Source organism: Megascapheus bottae, chromosome 23 (assembly GCF_031878675.1).
Source record: "Megascapheus bottae isolate mThoBot1 chromosome 23, mThoBot2.hap1, whole genome shotgun sequence".
Taxonomy (NCBI): domain Eukaryota; kingdom Metazoa; phylum Chordata; class Mammalia; order Rodentia; family Geomyidae; genus Megascapheus; species Megascapheus bottae.
The window spans coordinates 24,473,291-24,496,144 of record NC_143531.1 but is presented as its reverse complement, the minus strand read 5'-3'; the positions used below and the strand labels follow the sequence as shown (position 1 = coordinate 24,496,144).

The following is a 22,854-nucleotide window of genomic DNA, read 5'->3' as shown; positions in this document are numbered from 1 at the left end:
ATGCAACGAAGGCAGTGATTTAAATATACAAATATTACCTTTCAGCATGACTGGAATGATGGTATTTCCATCCAACTTGTGTTTCTATGATCAGGACCTTAAAAATTACCTTACTTCTGAGAAAGGACCCTGATGTTAACTAGGCATTTAATAAGATACAGTGTGTACCCATGTCTCTGAGAAACTTGAACTCACAACTCCCAAGAGAAATATTATAAAAGGCAGTTACAAATGCAGTAGTCATTATGCAAAGTTAAATGTAAATATCCATGATAAGAACAAACCAGAGTTTTCAAAGTGCTCATGGATAGTCTACCTTTTCTTATCAAATAAATTTGACAGAAACCTGGTGAAGTACCATCATGCATCTTTCAGGGACAAGGACAAATGCTTTGTCACAGGTCCAAGAATTTTCTGCCCTTGAAATGATCCAGTGCTACGGTCATGTTCTCCATCCAATAAAAGAAGGAGGGAAGTGATTTCCAAAGGTGTCACAACAACACAACCGAACAGAGGACTGAATGGAAAAGGTGAATCCCACAGCTTAGCCCTGGGACTCCAGGATCAAATCCTCACCTTTGTCATGACAGTTGCATAACTAGGATCACAGTTGTTATGACAAGGTCATGGAAGACACACCGACGACTGCAAACACGGTGGCAGGTCACTCGCAGTGCCTGATTCTACACCGAGAGAAAGTCCAGGAAGACTATCAGCTCTTCCCGTGAATCAGGGTAAGAGATGGAACGTCAGTGTTTCTGAGGATGCTTCTGCATAGACATCACCCATGGTTATTTTATTTCAATGATATCAAATCATATCAGAAAACGTGTCTGTGGAACGTCACCACGAACAATGATGCAGGGCAAGAATATCCAGGTATGCAGAGAGGAAACCCAAGTCACTATTACTGTTATTATGAATAGTAGTGGTAGTAATATTATTATCATCATCATGAGCAATTACATGACATCTTCATAAATAATAAAGAGTTTGGTATGAATTGGCAGGTGTTTGACCTAAAGGAATGAACACACTTAAAAACAAAAAAGTACTTCAAGGAAGTTTCATAGAATTGAAGGCCTACATGAACAAGGAATCCATTCATTTATTTAAAAATACAAACAAGACGCAGACAATGCTGTAAACTGCAAAATACTTGGTAAGATGTGAATATAGACAATACATAGCAAAAATAAGGTTTTATATATTTGGATATTACCCAAATTGTTGCTCCCCTCCCGTCCTCTGCACAACATCTCTGCAAGTTTATAGATATTTGTTGTATCACCGCAGATGCCTAGAACAAATATTAAGCAAAGGAGAATGTATATGATCTCTCCCATTTTAGCTTTTTTTTAAAGTAGGAAGATTGACTAGATATTAACACAAATGGGTTTAAATGTGAAGTTGCCATAAAAGCAGGAACATAAATGTAATTCTCCCAGCCGCTATTTTGATGCACATTTTTGATTCCATGAATATTTTATGAAATGGCACAAACTAAAGCCATATAACATTCCTGCATTACTGATGCTTGCGCCCGTAAGCTACGAACATTAGAGGCATGATTGAGTGCATTAAAATGAACTCATTCAGCAGTGCATTGATTACTTGAAGGGGGAGGGAAATGAAAAAAGAAAAAGAAAAAAATTGAAAAGGGAAGAAAAGAAAAAGAAAAAAAAAACAGAAAAAAAGGAGTTGCCCTGTTTAAGAAAACAACACCCACATTCAAAGTTTGCAAGGTATAAGTTTGAATAGAATTGCATTTCATAAATAGAGACTCACTCCAGACCTGACATTAATTAGGCAAGGTGTTAATTACGTCCAAAGATGGCTACTGCTATTGTTCAAGTAATTTAAAATGTCACAGGCTGTGTGACGCCGGGACTGGTCTGTGCATCAGCAAATCCTGAACATACCTAATTATCTCCTTTTTCTATCAAGTTGCACAGTCGCCAGTAAAAATGATGTTATAGGAACAACTGTATGAAAATAATTTGGCAGGTACAAGAAGTCTGTCTTTTTAGCTGCCCTGGTATATATTTTGAGTATATTTAGTTCCCAACTGTACACAGTTACAAAAGACTTTGGGAAATGGTCCACTTCCATTTAAGACAACAACCTAAAGGAACAATAAAGCTTTATGCATATTGCGTTGCATTTTAATCTTGAACTTCTTTGGCATAAGTTACTATTCTGTTCAGTGGAGACATAAAATCCGCTAAAAGCAATAGTGAACAGTAGCAGAAGAGAAAAACATTATCCTTTGCTAAAAACAAAAGGCAATGCGCCTTCCATTTCGACTTAACTGCATGAACAATTTACATTATCTTCTGCTTCTTACATTCAATTATGATAATTATAACGGCACTACACATGCCAAAATAGTTAAGGGCTCACCCCACTTCCAATTCACATGATCATTTGCAGGGTTTATCTCCTGTCGGGTGAGATTTGTTGCATGCTATAATCTACTATACACCACTACAAAATGGAATGCAGGAGGACAAAGGTTTCGTTTCCATAATTCAATAGATCCCTAATAAACTGTGAGGAAAGTGTACCTATAACTTTTGAGTAGAGACTTCGGGAGTATTTAGAAGAAATTCAAAATGCTATTTCCTTAAAAAAAGATCTCTGTGTTCTTTTGAGCACAGATTTCAAGGAAGTATTAGAGGAATGATACCATCACCAATTAAGGAATATTAGTTACTAAATCAATGAAAACGGCATCAAAAATATGGAAAGATTTGTACAGGAGAAGGGTTTTTATTAGTGATGTCAAAAAACTAGTATACATTATTATTTTTAAGTTTTTTCAGCTAGTATATTACATTTTGGGCTTGTAACTAGCCTCAGACAGAAATCCTCCTATCTAAAGTTTAAAATGGCAGTTGGTAACAACCAGCTGTTATAGTTCATGATTTTAGGAGGCTGAGCAGGAGGCAGTGTATGAGTTCAAACCTTCTCTCTATTCATAAACTTCAGTACTGGTTTCTGAGTTTGGTCATGTCTAGGCATCAATCATCAAGCACCTGTTAGTCTGTTAGTGTTAATTTGTTAGTGTTTCAAAACACTTACGTGTGAGAGACCTGGCTACTGGCTCGTGGATATTTTTTGGGAGGATATAGAGTGGGATAATGAAATTCTGAAGTCTCTGTCCGATTCAGTGGGTAAGTCCACTGATGGATTCATAATATGACAGTATCATTGGGACGCAGAGCCTAATTGGAGGAAGCAGGTCCCTGTGGTCTGGCCATAGAAAAAGACTCCTTGTCTCAGGCCCTTCCCTGCTCCCCTGGACTTCCTGGCTATCATGAGATGAGCTGTTCTCTGCTGCCACCTCCTCAGCTCTGTGCTCTGCCTCCACTCAGATCCAAAGCAACCGAGCCAGTGCATTAGGGGCTGAAACCTCAGAAGCCACGAGACACAATAAATCCTGTTCTCTTAACATGTCTCTCAGGCAGTTATTCATTTATTTTTACAGTCTGACCCAGAACCTGTGCTCTTTTAAAAGGAAACAAGAGATGGCATCAAATTTACTCAAAAATTTTTAAAGAATATATAACATGTCCCAACATTTCTATTTTGTATAAAAATGAAATGAATAGAAGTTGTTATTAGTTAGCAGAACTTACAATTTTTCCCCCACGGGATAGTTTTACCTTCACATCTTCAGCTCATAAAGATGTTTTGTAAAAAGTGTTGATAGGCATAGAAGTTTGGGAAATAAATTCTATATTGATGTACTTTTTTGCCAATCCTGGGACTTGAACTCAGGGCTTGAGCACTGTTCTTGGGCTAGCTCAAGGCTAGAGCTCCACAACTTGAGCCACAGCACCACTTCTGGCTTTTTCTATGTATGTTGTACAGAGGAATTGGGCCTGGTACTTCATGCATGCTAGGCAAGCACTCTACCACTAGGCCAAACTCCCAGTCCCCCATATTGATATTTGAGTAGCTAACAATGAGTTATATTGTTCAGATTTAATCAGTAGTGGTGCTCTTATCTAGTTACATACTGCTTATGATTTTTAAATCAGCTTCATTCAATCTGATTTATATATGTTTCCAGGAGCAAAGTCATAGCTGTGGAATTATATACCAAAGTATCAGTACTGACAAATGAAGCCAGAGGTGAGTGGAAAGAGAAGAATATTAACTTTCCCCCTCTCTTGGTCCTGCTTTGATGAGTTGATGAACATACATTGTTGTAGATGGTAGAAGTAAAAAATCACTATCAAACAAAGTTATCCATATAGGTGAATCAAGAGAGAGAGAAATAACAATATGGAATATTAAATATGTCAGCCATGATAGTAGCTGCTGTGTCTATGTGTATGCATACACACATGTAAATACATACATGTAGGCACACATGTCTATATGTATATATTTGAAAAAACTCATTGATCTTAATGCATACACAATATCTGTATTTTAGAGATGAGGAAACAGAGCTTTGATGATAATCCTGACTAAATTTATGTTCTGATTAAACAAAAGAACAGATGTTCAAGGCCTGACTTCCAGGTTTGAACTTCAATGCCACAATGCCGACTCACTACTCACTCCCCTTTTTTGTTAGGATCTGATCAAGGATCACAAAGCCACACTCAAAGTGTGATTGCAGCCTATGCAAATAAGAGTCTGTTATTTCTGTGCGGATGCCTGGTGTTTAGCAGACACGTGGTGACCTCTTGTTACCTGTTTCAATTTGCCACTTATCGTGAATCTGGATAGGCTCTTTACACAATCTGCCTTAAAATTTCAGTGGTACAGAATAGTGTCCTTCAACATGCACCCATGTGACACTAGGTCAGTTGAAGCCTCTACAGAGGTCTGGAGAGGACTTTCTAGGGAAGTTGTCGGTTTCAGTCAGAGGAAGTAATAGCCTCCAGACCAGTTGGTTCAATGCAGCACAAGCTGCTGATAGGCACAGCTATTCAAGGCCTCCTTGCAAAGCTTTGAAACAGACAATCTGCTGCAGAGCAGGCATCTCTGAAGGAACCTTCTGCGATACTCGTTAAGCAGTAAATAATTAAACCACCTGAGAAAGACAGGTAAAATACAAGCAGCAGTGTCAGTAACACAGACATGAAAGAGAAGAGGAAGAAAATGAATTTTCAAAAAATGCCATGAAATAATTCATTTGAAGCTTTAATAAAGTTTCATTTGCAGTCTTGTTTAAAGATATATCAGACTTTAGGGATGTAACCTAATTACATTTTTTATTCTAAGTTCCGTTCAGAGATCTTGGACTTGGATTCTTTAACACAGATCAAACATGGTAATTTTCTCATGGCTATCAATACTTAAAAAGGATCTCTTCATTAAATACTATAAGGCCTTATGAATGTGTACACAGAGTAGATGGAGAATAAATGGACATGACCCAGAAAGGGACAATTAACTTAGATAGGAATAGCAGTGCGAATTGACTTCTAAAAATAGTTTTGATTATTAGATTCTACTGAAAGATCTTAATGGAGGTATAAAGTAAGTCTGTTTCTAATAATTGCTCTGGTCAGATGCAGTTTGGATAATGTAAATGAAAATCCATTTGTGGGATCTCTTTCCAAAAAATAAAGTGTGGGAAGAAGTAGCCAGGAAGTTGTGAGTGTTGGGAACAGCCAGAGCTGGCAGGGAAGACACTTGCTCTCCACCCCGCTGTCGGGTACTGAACCAGGAAGGCTCAGAGCAGGTGCCTGCTGGTCACTTTACTCCATCCTGGGGAAGCCAGGGTAGAAGCATAGGTTTGCTTTTCCACGGAAGCTTTTAGAAAAAGTTTCCTCCGAGCAACTTTTTCCATGCACGTTGAAAGAAATTTACAAGTGAGGAAAATGAACACAGACTTTTTCAAACTATAAAAACTGGGGTGGGGGGACAGGGGAATGTTCCAATGACATGCCCAATTATACTAAAGATGTGACGAAGACTTCAGAACCCCCACAAGGAAACTCACAGCCACCTTTAGGAATTGTTGCTTATTTTTTTCGTTTGTGCTTGCTGCCCTCAGATATCCATAGTAGTTAACAATAAGTGCATTTTCAGGGCTATTTTACAAAGAGGTCCATTATCAGTGTAAAAATGCCATTTCTCTAACAACATACGGCATATAACAGACATTTCCACCTTACAAATTCTAAAATATGATGGCAATTTAAGACAGAAAATAAGAGTCATTTAAAACCAAAAAATAATCCTATCGTGCTTGTCAAAAATCTATTAATAGCAAATAATAACTATGTTATTGCCTCACAATTGTGAATGCATGAATAAAATACCAGATTTAGAAAGACAAAGGAAATGTTAATATTTGCTCTTCTTAGTGTGACCCCATTCCTGCCACTTTCCCAGGGACTCTCCTGGTTCTCACACTAAGTCCTAAGAACCTCTTTCAGGTCTGGGATGAAAACTGCTCTATTTTTGACCTGCAATACAAAAGAACTCTGAAAAGATAATCCAATAAAGCAAAACAAGTAATATTTAACAAAATCATAGTGCAAGGTGCATTTACTTAATTTAAAGGCAAAAAATAAATCAGCATAAATGGAACACTACAGGGAAAAATCTTAAAATATTGCTAGCAGTGACACCATCAATCACTCGAAAGGTGCTTATTTTGTTTAGGTTTTATTCTACTCTGTTTCTATATTCATTTGCAATTTGTATACAATTGGAAGGAGGTGAATATAAGTTTCCTGCTTATCTCGATTGCTATATTAGAATTATTTTTCATACTGTGTATTTTCATAACTACATTTTGAAAGGTTGTATATTGCTATAATACTTTCCAGACCATTAAAATGATGCTCTGTATCACCAGCAATCACCAGCAATTTATATAAACCCTATTTGAAGGAATAGTGGTTGTTCCCCCTCTTCTCTATTTTAAGAAGTGTTAAACAGTACTTCACAATTATTCAAATTGATTCTTAAGTTGTGTCTTTTCCCTATGAATTCATTATTATACTCTGGTGAATTGACCGTGTCTTTTACTATTAACTTACAATGGTCTTAGTGTTTTTCTTTATCCATTAATATATATTTTGTATCAACCATAGCTACTGATTCTTTTCTATGTATACTGCATATAAAACCCTTTCCCACGCCCTGCTTTCCATCCGAATACTGCTGCTGTCTTCCTGTGTGATATAGATTCATCCCCGCTTTGTATTCAGTGATACAACATATCCACCTCTCTCCTCACTGCTCCTATCACCTCCTTAATCTCCCTCCTTCCTCTACTTTCCCTTGCTGTAGGTCACTCTACCCACAATTATTGAACAGCTTAATTCATATTTGGATTTCGACATGTGACAAAAACCTGTTTTATAAGTAAATCCATCTACATCTTGTTCCAGCTGACTCAGTTTATCAATCCTTTTCAATTTTGCTCTCCATTTCTGGAAAATTTCTATTTTGTGCTTCACGGAACTCTCTTAAATATATAATTATAAAATGACAGTCATAAATAGCTAATTATAAAGAATTATAATCTTAAATATGTAATTATAAGGTGTAACCTGAATAGTTTGGAGTAATGATGGGAGGTTTCTCTGAAACCCACTGAAGAGATACTAGCTGGAGTCAATCTAGGATGCTGGGGCTGGGCTAAGACGAAAGACAGAACCATGAAGGGAGATGGTTTCATGAGTTGGCAAATGAAAGAAGAACCTAAAAGTATGAAGCAATTGAGAATTATTTTCCAATTGACCACATCTGCCTCTACCTGTCATTCTGCAGAAACAAGCTTTTCTTGACCTTTGTACTGTGTGCCTATAGCATTTTTTCCCCAGGCATTAGTTTGTAGAGATCCTGACTTATGAAATACAAGGCAGCAGAGAACAATTCTTGCTTCTTCCATTGTCAACCCAATTCTTCCTTCGCAGTTTTAACTCCATTATATACAGTAGCCTAGCACTCAAGCGAAACAATGGAACTTGCACATACACACACAGAACAAAACCTTCAAGTTACAGAGTCCGATGGAATGTAAGGAGTACCAACTGCAGGCTCAGAAAAGCACAGGACGGGTTCCTCTTAGATCACAGCCTCCTCTCTCCACATGTGCATATTTTCAGGAAAAGTGAAAATATGAAGTTATTTTTCTCTTTTTTTCCCCTTTGGGGTAATCTTATGTGGTTAATGCATCTGACTTTGTTACCTGGTATATTGTATATACATTTGTATATATGTATATATATATATGTTTATTTGAAATAGAGAAGGGAAGGGGAAAACAAGATAATTGGGAAGGGGTCAGGGGAGGGAAATGGGGACAAAAATATGAGAAGGGGTACCAAGGTTTGAGAAGTAATGCACCTACTACCTGACGAATGTACTGTAACCTCTCTATACATTACCCTGACAATAAAATGCAATAAAAAAAACCTAAAAACAAGAAAAAAAACATAGAAGCTGGGAGCATGGCCTAGTGGTAAAGCACTCGCCACACAACAGAAAAAGCCGGAAGTGGTACTGTGGATCAAGTGGTAGAGCACTAGCCTTGAGAAAGCTCAAAGACAGTGCTCAGACCCTGAGTTCAAGCCCAAGGACTGAAAAAAACAAACAAACAAAACATAAAACAGCTCACAAGCAAGTTTTCCTAAATTGCTTTGTTGCCATTGTGAGTTGCCTATGTGAGTCCACAGAGGGCACTCCAGAGGTGTGTGTGTGTCGGGAGCGGGGGGGGGGGGGGGGGGTCGGAAGGTGGGAGGACTTGGGGATGGACCGTCATGAGATGAGATGAAGAGAGATGCTTTTCGAAGAAGCACAGAAGTCACTAGAAGACTCCACCTCCTTTCCTAAAGTGGCATTTTCCTCACCCTAGGAAGTAAACAAGTTGACCCACAGAGCTACTTGTAGGAACCAGAGCTAGATGTGAACTCTGGAAAGATCTACTCCAGCCCTTTAATTTAAAGATGAGGAAAGCCAGCTGCTTAGTGAGGACATGACTTCCTGGAGTCAGGTGCACTAGCAAATGGCAGTCAAGAGAGACGCTGGGTGGATTGTCCTGACACTTTTCCATTGTCTACAGCACCGTTAGTCTGACCTCCATGAGTGAATTTTCAAGATTCTGCCTGATATTTGTTATTTAAAACTTTCATCCCATATCCCCAAAAGTCTCTGCAGATTTGGATTTCTGTCGCTAGCTGTTGACAGTTCCATCTCTGCATTTAATTATCATCTCACACTTCCCTGCACCACTGATGGTGTGATTGAATCTATAATGATTCTTTCATCTTCCTGATTATCACTTATTCACTATCAAAACCTATCCTTTCTAAATACTTTTGCTGACTTTTTTTTCTTAAAGCTAGTCAGGTTTCCTCCAATTAAAAAATAACTCACGCACAAAGTTCTAACAGTGGGAAAGGAAATATCATGCAAAATAAGTCTTCATATCTTTCCACATAGTCGATGCCCTTTCTCCAGAGGCTGCCCCAGTGGAGAGTTTGTGTATTTGATGGGTTTTTAAATCCTCTCAACTGCGCTTATATCTCTATTAATTTTTAATAAAATGAAAGAGAAAATAAAATACCACACTAAAAACTGATATATCCATTGCATGTCTTTTAGTTATTAAGGCTGTTTTTCTAATAAACTGGAAAATGTTATTCCATGACAAATAAGAAATTGCAATGAAATTTCTATCCATTTTGATGTGGCATCTTGGATTGTATTAAATTATTGTGTGTTTTTTTTTACCTTTTTATTAAGAATTGAGCACTGTGATCATAAACCTCTCTTCAAATGCTATAGAATAAAAATAAAGCCACATTTATAAGGGGATATAGAATAATTTTTAAAGCCAAAATGATAGGGAAAGAACATTTGTATGAGATATTAAGGGGTTTTTGTTTATCAGGATATCTTGTGTCACTTTGGATAGCATTCAATTGATCACAAACCCCAAATTCTGACATGTCAAGAGTTTAAAAGGAAGGCACACAACTTTCTCCAGATGTCACTCCACCACTGACATCTTTTGTTTCCCTCTGAAATAATGTCTCTTTGGTTCCTTAGAGAAACCTCTGTCTCTAGGTTGCATCTTGGTTGTTTAAACCAACAGAAATGTACTGTCTCAATGTTCTCAAAGACAAAAGTTCAGGGTAGAAGTCCAGACCAGAAATCCCAAACCAATATGTCAGCAGAGCAGATTCCTTCCGAAGGCTGTGAGAAAAAGTATAAACAGCCTACTCTCTACCTCTTGCCAACCTGGGTGGCCAAGGATGTTTCCTGGCTTCTTGCTGGCATCCCTGTGTCTTCACACGACCACTCCACTACAGCCACACTTCCCTGCTCTACAAGGGCAGGGTCAGTTTGAATTAGGGCATTCCATACTACCTTTTTTTCCCCTCTTTGTTCTTTTTATTTGTGCTGGCCCTGGAGTTTGAACTCAGGAATTGAACCCCAGGTTTAACCTCAGTTTAACCTACTGGCGAAGACCCTCTTTTGTATGTGTGTGCTGGTCCTTTGGCTTGAACTCAAGGCCGGGGTACCATTACTTAGCCTCTTTGTTCTCAAGGGTAGTGCTCTACCACTTGAGCCACAACACCACTTACAGATCTTCTTGAGTAGTTTACCCGAGATAAGAGTCTCACAGACTTGGCCAGGAGTTTGGCCTAGTGGTTAAAGTGCTTGCCTAGCATGCATGGAGGCCCAGGTTCGATTCCTTGGTACCACATACATAGAAAAAGCCGGAAGTGGTGCTGAGGCTCAAGTGGTAGAGCTCTAGCCTTGAGAAAATCCAAGGACAGTGCTCAGGCCCTGAGCTCAAGCCCAGGACTGGCAAAAAAAAAGTCTCACAGACTTTCCTGCTCAGGCTGGCTTCGAAACTGCGACCCGCAGATCTCAGCCTCCTGAGTAGCTAGGATGACAGGCATGAGCAACCACACCCAGTGACCCTACTTCCTATTGAGGTCACGTTTTTCAGGTCCAGGGGGTTAAGGATTCCACCCCGTAGTGTGGATCTGATATGTCCCTCAAGGACCAGGTAGCTACTGGGTGGAGGTGGAACTTTTGATGAGGTGAGGTCTTGTGTGACATTTTGTGGCTGGGAGCCCTCATGAATGACATCAGCATAGGCTACATAGAGATGAATCCAGATCGGTGGTATTGGTCCCCAATTCTTACAATGACTAGGGGAAGAACTTCTCAAGAAAGAGCAGGCTGTCCTGACTGGCTCCCTCAGGTCAGGTCCTAGAACTGACAGCTGGCTGTCAGTGCCCTGGGCAGAGACCACACAGGGCTCTCTAAACTGTTCCTACCACGTCCCACAGCAGGCATCTGTGGCACGAGCTGGGGAAGACTGGGAGATGATGCTCGGAAGACACTCCACTGGAATTGTGCCAACAGGGACAGCGTAAAAGGTGTACTGAAAGAAAGGGCTAGCTTGCCCAATACCAGCCCTTTTTAGTCTGGTCCTTCTCCAAAGAGCATGGCCTCCTTTGGGCTGGGGGGAAACCAGCTTGCCTTGGCACTTACGTCTAGTAAGTGGGTCAAAAGCAAGTCCATGATCAGCTCCTAGTCCTTAGATGGAGAAGCAGGGAAGTGCCGCAGGAGAGAGCCCTCTGCGAGTCTGCACCCATCTCTCACCCCATGAGGCCTGGGCCTGGGTCCTGTGGTGGTACCAGGAAAGGGGCTGATGAAGCACCACCCCAAGGCTGTCTTGGCAGGACAGGACTGAAGTTGAGGCTGCACTAGGTCACCTTCCTGTTGGGTTCTGGCCTCGTGGCAGAAGAGGATGTGGACCCTTCCTGATTGCTTCTGAAAAGGTCCCTTCTCTCTCAGGACAGGCGGGGGCTTGTGCTACAAGACTGCTTTAGAATGATATTGACCCAGCATTGAGGACTTTCTCCAGGGATCCAGGGATGTGCTCTGAATGCTGCTGGCCTGAGCTTCCAGTTTGTGTGATAAAATCCTTACACATAAAGGGAAGATTCCAGAAGAAGACACCACCAGAGATCTGCTACAAGTGTTTGTCAACCCAGGACTCATGCAGGCCTACTAGAGAGAGCTGATGTGAAGAATCAGTCTGCCAGCCCTTGAGCCAGTGGGAACAAGGCCACAGCATCTACCCGGGCCACCATCTGTCTGCCTCGCTCTACCCTGCGTGGGGCCTGGTCACACTGGTGCCAGTGGACTGAACATCACTCCCGACTGCAACCATGTGCCCAGTCTCTGTGAAAATGGCTTCAGCTCATGTTCCTCATTTGCTTCACAGTCCCCAGAGGGAGCTGGAGGCTGGCCCTGGACTGGAGCCTGCTTGGTTGGGCCCTGACAACCTGCCCATTACCATCTGCTGGCTGGCAGTCTCTTTTCACCTGAACGGGGGCACCCGTGGAATCAGAAGGCAGACACCTGCCATCGAGCAGTGCTGCCGCCTAGCTGTTGCTTGTCTGGACCAATCAGGTCGGATGCACAGAAACGATGCCACCAGGTCTGCAGCCAGAGCCATGTCCAGCCCGGGGAGTCCTGTCCACCGCCCTCCCCATTCACTCTTCCGGGGAAAACTCTAACTCCGGTTACAAAAGCGACACGGAAGTTTTGTTTCTTTGTTTGTTTTCTTCATCATCACTTGGCATATCAAATAGTCTCTAGAATTTTCATCAACACTGACAGTTGTTTTATTTATCAGGCAATAAAAGCATGGTTCTAGGGTCTATCCACCACCTAAAGGTTTAGAAAAACACGTTTTCAGATCTGACAAGAGCGAGTTCCAAAGCAAAATAACAGACGGTAGGTGTAAAATCATTTCAAACACAAAATCCTAAGGTGGTTCAAAGCCCCAGCATTCTGTTTACTGTGGGGTCTGGCTGTGTTTTATCATGCTGTAGGATGAAGCATCGAATGCAGACCAGCCAGAGATCTGCAGCCCTGCACACCACACACCCCAGCTCGTCCTCAACCTCAGCTGCCATGCCTGATCCCAGCATGCCACTCAGGACCACAGGGCCACGAGACACTCAGTTTGTTGAATGAGTGAATGCGACACAGAACAACAAAGGACGCAATGGATAAGTCTTCTGACCGACATGCATTCCGAGCTTTCAAAAATCAGGACAGGAAATAGGGGAGTGGTTTAATGGATGGAGAGCCTCAGTTTCACAAGATGAAAACGTTCCGGAGACTGGATGAGCAACCAGTATAGAGAGACCTGACTCTACTGCCCTGTACACTCAGGACTGGCTAGGCGGCACAGGATAAGTCTCCTTTGCTGAGTTATTGCTAGTACTGACTGAATGAATGAATGAACGAATGAATATCGGTTGAACGCAGAACCCCATTACAACAGGAATCTCTGTAAATCGTACCACAGTGGAACTCTGCAGTGTGCCCTCTCCTCTCAAACACCTTTCAGCTCTCTTCTGGCAGCTTCTTCCCTGATCCCTTTCTCTTCCTGCCCCTCCCACAGTTTTGCCTTCCCCTCTGCTGCCTCCCTGAATGGACGTGATATCCAGACCCAATGCCAGCCTCTTGCTATTTTACTTCTTGCTGTGACTCTCTGCTCTGAAATACAACACTCTCTGCTTTCAGTGGGTTCTTCTCCCTGCCCCTGCCTCTGATTATGCTATGTAATATTTGCTTCTTCCTGAGTACAGGGCTATTCTTGATCTGCCGAAATCCCCTTCACTTCCCAAGCTCCCTCAAGGGTCTCCCATCCTTGACCACCCCCCACCTGCGTAAACTCTCATCCCCCTCTGAATTTCCCAGAATTCCCTGCCAACCACAGTGGGTGGATCTAAGCATATTCTAAGATTGTCAGATCCCTACTAGTTTAAATTTTAATTTAAAAAAATTTCAGTTTTACATAGTTCTGGCTACTTTCTTTTTTAAAAATTGAACAGTCTAAATAGCATATTTATAATTAAACTATTTTTCCTACTAGGGATTGAACCCAGGACGGTGCACTTGCTAGGCAAGGGCTTTGCCACTGAGATACATCCCAGTCCCATAATAAAACATTTTTACCTGCACATATTTATAGTACATATTGAGTGTATAGATATTGTATATATACAACATCTATTACATATTGCATGGGTATATGTGTGTATTATACCTATCGCATGTCATCTACTCACTATTCTTCCATAAATAATTTTCTTAAATTCTTATGGGCAATAAAGTTTGAAGTCATACTTAAAGGAGTATTTCCTTCAGAAATTAGAATCCTATCATCATAGCAGACATTTGCATACCTACACAAACCATGGATTCTATGTAGGAGAATTAGCCAATGTAGCTTTCATTTTTTGCAAGCATTTTCCTACATGAGAGAGACACCAAGTTCAAATGACCAGAGGACGCTCATGAGAAGAAAACAACACAACTCACCTCCTTCCCTGCGTGATTGGGGATGGGGGGGCAGAGAGGGGCTGTAGGACATGCTGGGAACTTCTAGACTCAGGCTTTAGTGCGGCCTAGCAGTGGATATACTTCAAGGAATATACTACAGTTCACTCCACAAGTCACACCCTGGACTCAGCTTTGTGATCTCAATCATTTGCATCCTTTCTCTTGGGTCAGGTCTTGTTATCAACACCCCTTCCCCTCCTCCTGCCCCCATGCCTGATCCCTGGCTGCCTGATTGGTGGTGAAGCACCCAGGGTCAGAGGTCAGTCTGGGCAAAGACCACTTACCATCTTCCTCATAGAGAAGGCCCATGTGTGACTCCGACTCGGCTTCTTTCTTCCCTCCATCATATTTAATGAGTTGCGCGATCTTGAAACAGCGTTCATAGAAGTGGTTTCTCACCCACTTGTCTTCAGGGTCACTGAAGTAACAGGCCAGGGCGTAAAAGCTATTATACACTTCTTCAAAGTAGCCTTCAGAGAGAAACACAGCAGAGACGCCATCAGTTCCTCAGTTTAGTCTTTCAACGTGCGTGATCACGTGGGGACATGTACTCTTTCCTTTTCCTTAACTATTGCAAAAATCATACCTAAATGTGACAGTTCCATGTGGTCTATGAAAACAATCATGTTAATAAAAGGACATGAACTTGAATAAAGCAATACATGCCTTTCTGGAGACACAGAACAGATTAGAAATGAACACATTTGTGGTTAAAACAGGAGACTGCTATAGAAGAGTCAGGGCAAGGTGCTTTCTTTTAGCAAAGTGTTATTTCTTTGGGAAGAAAGGAGCAAGGTAGTATCACTGGGTGCTTCTCTGATTGGACGTTTGAAAACAGTTAACAACTTCAGAGAAGCCCAGCAAAAATGTACATAAAGCAGGGAGAAAGGATGGGCAATATTCAGACATTTGTTTCCACCAAGACAGAAGAAATCCCACAGCAGAGAGGGCTAAGGGAAGATCAGGTGACTTGAAGCTCCATACCTTTTCTAGCACTGTTTCTGGTAACACAAATTTCTAGCAATTTTAAGGAAGAGTAGGCTTAAGCTTCTGTTTTCTGGGTAATTTTCCATTGCAAATCCATGCACATTCCTTTTTATCCTTTTGAAAAAAAATGTACCCTAGCAAATTTACCCTATGTGAATAATAGAATCTACTCCTCCTCCCCCACCAAAGTGGCATCTGACATATATATATATATATATATATATATATATATATATATATATATATATGAGAGAGAGAAAGAGAGAGAGAGAGAGAGATACAAAGCATGAAGTTTCACAAACCCCTGGAGCAAATGTTTGTGTTAGTACATTGGGGCTCAGTCCTGTAATACCCCCTCTTCGTTGTAGATGAAGGTATTATCTCTGTATTGTTGTCGTTGCTTTACATTTACTGCTAAGAAGTATTTGTGACTATGGAATGGCCTTTGTGTTCCTGTTCTAGAAATTTCTTTTCCCCTACCAGTCATTTTACATGTTAGTTTCAGGTTTCTCTGCCTCTAGAGGGGCAGTTCCCACAGGGATGATCGTATAGAAAGTATTAGCCACTAGCACAACTATGAAATGAACTCAAAGAGCACCACAAAAAGCAAAGTGGCTGACCATTAAAAGCAGCTGTCAAAACCTGTGAACAAGTCTCTCCAATGTTTCAAAAGACATTTATAAAGGCTACAACATTCCTTTACATTTCCTATGCATGCTATATAGACATATGGTCATAGTTATATACCTATTTATATATACATGTATTATACATATGTATGTATGTATGTATGTATGTATGTATGTATGTGAACAGATAACTGAAGTCTAGTATTTGAAATATCATAACCCTGAATCATGGGTACTAATTTTAGGGGCCATAAATAAAATATTTCACATTTTAGAAAAGTAAATTATCAGAATATTATAATAGTTATACTAAGAGGCATATGTAAAAATTTAAAGAATAAGTATGCAGTGCTACATTATTTTTCCTATTTTTCAGAAATTAAACTTTAACACAAAATATTCTATTCTCCACACTTAATGAAGCTTTAAGCCAGTGGGTTTTATTTATATGAGCTCACAAGATTTCATATTTAAAGTAACCTGCCATCTAAGTTGACACACACACACACACACACACACACACTCACTCACTCACACATGTACATACTGGTTAGAATTTGAATTCAGGCCTTTGCATCTGTCCTTCCCATTTCTCCCATTCCCCTCCTGCAGAAGCCAGGCTCACTGCCCTTTTTACCTTAGCTTGTTTTTAGATAGGGTCTCATACTTGGTCTGGATTAGCCTCAGATTGCAATTCTACCTCTGCCACCTGTGAAACTTGAATTACAGTCATGCACCACTGCCCTGGCATAGCTAAGGTATTTTTCTGTGTCTACCCTTCGCATAAAGCAGCCTTTACCCTTGTCTATGGATTCATCCTTTCACATTTGTCAGTGGGGTTACTCAGAAGATGAAAACGTATTGCTGGCCTGTTTTGTAGACATTGTGCTCCCTAAATAAGAGATTGTTCATGGTAAAATACATCAGGGAGATCTTCTTGCTAATCTTCTTCTGTTAATAGAACACACAATATACACAAATATATTGAAGACTCTGGGAAGTCCTGCAATGGATTCACATCTGTGACTTCAAAGGTAGCTCACACCTGCTACATGCTAAATTTATTATACCAGACAACTTTTGTCTTGGTTTTACTTTGTATAAAACCTGCATCACGTGGAGCCCAGGGTAGGATACATTTTGTGTATGTTAGACACAATGTTAGTAGGAAAAAAAGGCTGTTCAACCTTTGACAAGAATTTAAAAGTCAAATGTAAATAAAGTTTGCATTATCTATCAATTTACTTTTCCCTTTCGGTTATTGCTGTGCCTTCCAGAGGCCTAAGACGCTCACCACAATATTACAGATGGTATAAAAGTAGCTCACGTGACAGACAGGAGAAGAAACGTAGCAGAGACAAAGCCAGGCTGGAACAAATGAAAAAGAAAGGACTAGCTGAGTTTAAACACAACTTCGCTGTGAAATGGCAGGAGATGTTTGCCACATAATTTAAATAACTCTGGATGCTGCTCTGTAAATCCCCAGGGATGGAAGTGACCCGAGGTGGCCATTGTTAGTGCTGCAGCTTTGATGAAATGAACTTCGTTGTGACCCCCGTCTGTGGTCTCTCCGGTGGGAGACAGTGCAAGGTGCAGAGCCATGCTGTCTCAGGGTGATTGTCTCAGACCCCAGGACCATGTGGGAGGGGGCCTCGTGATACTGGAAACACATTTCCATACATCACATTCACACACACACACACACACACACACACACACACACACACACACACACACACACACACACACACACGCTCTTCGGTGCTCTGCAAAGCTTGGGAAGCCTTGTAAGTTAGTGTTCCCAAACCCCCTGGAATTATTCTTTGCTCAGTGGACGAGGTGCATCATGCTGTATTGTCCTAAGGCTTCCGATTCATCAGTAGAGCAATTTGAAGTCTTCCTCCTCCCTCCTCCCTTCCCGTACTGTTCTCCCCTCTCCCCCCACCCCGTGCCTCCACCTACCCACCTTCCCTCTCTGCAGTCTCCGCCCTGGTCAGGTAGTGGTAGAAATGGTCCAGTGTGTCTGGCCGCTCCTCCAGGGGCTTCTGCAGCCAGAAGATGGCCTTTAAACGGGCGGCATCCCTCAGGGAGTCCCACTGTTCAATCAGCCCGAAGAGCTCGGCGAAGGACTTGTGGTAGCCGTCTCGAAGCATGTCCACGCAGATGCTTTTCTTGTACGAGTTCCTGTAACTGAGATACACAGCAGGCCTCGGCCCTCCGCCCTTCAGTCTGCTTCATGTCTGCATTCTCTCATCACTACAGGAGACCCCACCCCCCCTCAGTTATGGTAGGAACCCTATCATCCAAACCACTTCAGCTGAATGAAAGATGCCAGAAGCTACCTAAATAGGACACTATAGACAGATCAATTCTAGACCTGAGCTGCCTTTAAGATAAGCTAGTTGGCTAACAATATTCAAAAACATTTGATACACCAGCTTCTCATTGAAACCAACCAAATACAAACAACCAACCACAACCAACCAACCAATCAACTATCAACCATCCACAACTAACCAACCAATCAACAATCAACCAACCACAACCAACCAACAATCAACCAACCAACTGATGAACAACAACAAAAACCCAATAATCCAGGCCAAAAACTAAAGCTTGCTATTTAATTAAAAACAACAACAACAATGTATTTTCTTTTTCTTTTTTTTAATATTTTTATTGTAATTAATAAAAGGGTTACATGATATTTGCCAGATAGAAAGTGCCTTAATTCACATACATGTATTTTCTATACTAGCTAGTTTTTCCATTATATGATGTGGAACTTTAATAGGCTTCCATAGTGAACATTTTTATTGTAATTTATTATGAAACATACACACACACACACACACACACACACACACACACACGCACACACACATACACACACAAATGATTCTCAGGTAGAGTGAATTTAATGGTTTGGTAGATTAACAACTGAGTTTCCCCAAAATACTCAAGAGGCCAAAACAGGAAGATCACTTGGGTCCAAGAGTTCAAAACCAGGCTGGGAAACCTAGCAAGACTTTCAACTCAAATAAACAAAGTCTCAATCAAAAATTATTCTTTCCAACTTTAATGATAAGCAAGGAGGTAAAGTGACATCTATTCATTCAATGAACTGTTTTCATACTACATGAGACATATTTATTCTAAAAAATGTTTCTGGCTTTTTGAACCTGAAACTGAACCATTGCTGTATATTTTTGTTGACTCTGACTACTCCCCTCTGCTCTGAGGCATGCAGCAGCTCCTTCCTAGGGAGAAGGGATAACGAAAGATGTGTTAGAATCTTGAGCAATCTGATGATGTGCTGAATGGATCTGACTTTTACAGGGTGACAAGATTGGATTTTTACACTAGGGAAGATCAAGGCTCAGGGCCAGGAATTAAAATTAAGTGATAAAAAAGTAAAGACTTTCAATTGAGCATCCTTGGGCTTGTGAATCTGAAATTCACACGTGATCCAGCAGAAGGGAAGAGGAGGAGGGTAAACTGGGGACCAGGAAGGAGATGGAAGACTCTACTGATGATGGGTTATGGAACAGAAGAAGAAGCAGGTGGATCCAAAAATAGTTAGGAGGAAAAACATGGATTTCTTGGTGACAGAATGGATGTTGAGGTGAAGGAGAGGCCCTAGAATGACATTCAGACTTGGGGATCGTAACTGTTTATTTGTTGGAGATAAAAGGATGCACAAGGGCTAAGGAAAGGTAAGTTTGGGTTTAGATAACTGGAGCTGGGGGAGTCTGAGTCCACATGCAAATGGTACCCAGGGGCAGAATGCATGGCATTGAAACATCAGACATCAGGGGCTCAAAACTGAACTTGCTTCCTCTGTATGTCTGTACAGTGGATACCGATGGTACCGATGCTTCCCTGTGCATGAAGAAAGCCTATGAGGCAAGAGGAAACAAAATGGTAACAAAAATAAGATGGAAAACCATAACTGGGCACTGGTGGCTCATGCCTATCATCCCAGCTTTGTTGGAGGTGGAGATGGAGAGAGACCAGAGCGGTTCCAGACCTGCCTGGGCAGAAAAGTCTTCAAAGACTCCATTTCAAAGCCAGCCACTGGTGACACACGCCTGTAATGCTAGCTGCTCAGGAGGCTGAGATCTGAAGGTTGTGGTTCAAAGGCAGATTTGGCAGAAAAGTCCACAAGACTTTTCTGTCTAATTCACCAGCCAAAAGCTGGATGTAAAACTGTGCTTCAAAGTGGTAGAGCTCTATCCTGGAGCAAGGAAGTTCAGGGACAGTGCTCAGGTGCTGAACACACACACACACACACACACACACACACACACACACACACACACACACACACACACTTAGAAGCCATAACTCTATGGTGTTCATAGGTCTTGGGACAGAGATTTTCTGGTCAACAGCTAGGAAGATAGCAGGCAGGCTTTTAAATCCTACATGGTTTACAGCTACGATTTATGGGGTGCTTGCAGTGAGTCAGGTCCCGTGTGTACATCATTTTTCAACTTGCTCAGTATCTGTAAAGTACTGCTTCCATGTTCACAAGAATCAAAACCAGAAACTGCTGCCTTCAGAAGGTCACACTGCCCAAAGCCTCACAAATCCACTGGGGACAGAGCGGAGCGTCATCCCAAGCTCTGGTGACAAATGCTGAGTTCTTTCCATTTCCCTACATTTCCTTCTAGTATATTAAATATCATTGGAGCTTTCCCCCCTCCTCTTCCTCTTGATTATTCTCTTCCTCTTCCACATGATGGTCACAATTTACATTGGTTGTTTAAGAATTTGATCTAACCTGAAGAGCAGTTCTTTTTTAAAAATCCATTCAAATGCATGGTTACCTTAGATTTAGAAGAGAGATCATCAATATAAGAAATTTTTTGACAGTCCGAGGCTTGAACCCAGGGCCTGGGCACTGTCCCTAAACTTCTTTTGCTCAAAGCTAATTCTCTACTATAGCAACACTTCCAGCTTTTTCTCTGTATGCAATACTGAGGAATTCAAGCCAGGGCTTCAGCATGCAGGCAGGCACTTTTCCAATAGGCCTCATTCCCAGCCCCTATCCAATCGTTAATATCGTGCTCCATGGTTCCCCTCTTTAAAAAAGAGCAAACAACTAGCTGGGAACACCACAAAAGAGCAGACTGAGTAGATGTGATTCGCAATCAAGAACCTAACAGGAGAAACACTGCCACGTAGGAACATTTAAATGGATTTTAAAAGGCACACACTTCTACACGTATGAAAGAGACAAGCAGATGAAATGAACAGACCTGATTCTCTTCAGATCAAAATGAATGCATGAACTCATCAGTGCATGATGGGTTTGGTTCACCTGTTTCTTCATGGGGTAAGCTGAAATTATAACATCAAGGTGTAGCAAATACTCGAATCTCAGTTCAATTAAAAAAAAACTCTCTACTTTAACACAAGGCCATATAAATTTTATCTAATCCCACAAAGATAAACTTTAAAGATCTGTCCTGGCTAATCAAAAGTCAGGATGATACTTTTCTTCCATTAAGCTAATATTTATAAGTCACCAGTGGGTTATCTGGGCCAATTACCGCAGTCTCCCATTCATACAGTAGGGATAAATGTTATTAAAATCGCCTACAGGATAATTACATTGACTTAAATTAATACTTCAATAGCTTCAGATAATATAACTTCCATCTTCCATGAAATAAAGTGACATCAGTATTCTCACCCAGACTTCTTAGCGTAGGTAGTGATTCCGCATACTTGAAGGACTGGAAATATACATACTGACAAATGGGTTTTTGACTATGTTTATTCGTGTGTGTGTGTGTGTGTGTGTGTGTGTGTGCACATGTGTACATGCCGGAAAAGGGTGTTTTTTTCCCCTAAACAGGAATACAGCACTTCTTCAGCCACATAAATACATAAAAAGATAAGTTAGAAAGAAACTGACTCTTAAAAATATATAGAATTATAATAAAACCAGAAATTTTATGCACTTAGGTTTTCATAAATTATTCATCATAGTATTGATTATTACTGATGAGTATTATCACACATATATTTGTAATAAACACTAGCAAGAACACTAAACTAAAGGAGAGTTAAGAATGTTATTTTCCAAATGCTTCAAATATAGCAAGAAAGTTGTGTGTGTGTGTGTGTGTGTGTCTGTGTGTGTGTGTCTGTGTGTCTGTGTGCGTGCGTCATGGGGCTTGAACAGGGTCTAGGCATTGTCCCTGACCATATTTGCTCAAGGCTAGTGCTTTACTACCTGAGCCACAGCGCCACATCAGGCCTTTTTGGTGTTTAATTGAAGAGTCTCACGCATTTTCTTGCCCTGGCTAGCTTTGAACTTTGATTCTCAGATCTCAGACTCCTGAGTATCTAAGATTACAGGCATGAGCTGTCAGTACCCAGCTGGAAAAGTGTTAATATATATATATATATTTTTTAAAAAATCCTTTTATAGGCTTTCCAATGAGTTGGCTGGTCTCTGGAGGCATCTACTGGAAATTTAGCAAACTGCAGGTACATCATGTAAATCTGATGAATTTCATTAACTATCTTCATATAGGCATTATGGTGACTGTCATGTAAATAAAGTGACACTAATTGTAAAGATAAAGTTGTACATGGTCCCCTATCTTTTCCATTTTTTTTAGGAGCCAAACATACAACTTTGAGCTCAGCTCACCAAGTCTTCTGCACAAAATGTGAACAGAGCAGATTTACACCTCATGTCACAGACAAGAAGTTCCCAAATCACTTTGTTCTCATTATTGGAAACATGAGCAATGGTATTTTAGAACTAAACACTCCTATATTTAGTGAAGAACTTGAATTGTTTCAAATAGAATGCAGATTAAAATATGACTTTTGAGTTTTGAGGGTT

The 22,854-nt window shown here is 40.8% G+C and overlaps 1 protein-coding gene across 1 annotated transcript in view; it reads right to left on the bottom strand.

Moving 5' to 3' along the window:
- The window catches only part of Ttc29 (tetratricopeptide repeat domain 29), a 111,611-nt gene that overhangs the window by 73,322 nt on the left and 15,435 nt on the right, over positions 1–22,854 (bottom strand). The window contains exons 4-5 of the mRNA XM_090356872.1: positions 17,953–18,176; positions 14,655–14,840 (exon numbers count right to left, since the gene is read on the bottom strand). Of these exons, the coding sequence (XP_090212998.1) occupies positions 14,655–14,840; positions 17,953–18,176 (410 nt within the window). The remainder of the gene's footprint in view (positions 1–14,654; positions 14,841–17,952; positions 18,177–22,854) is intronic.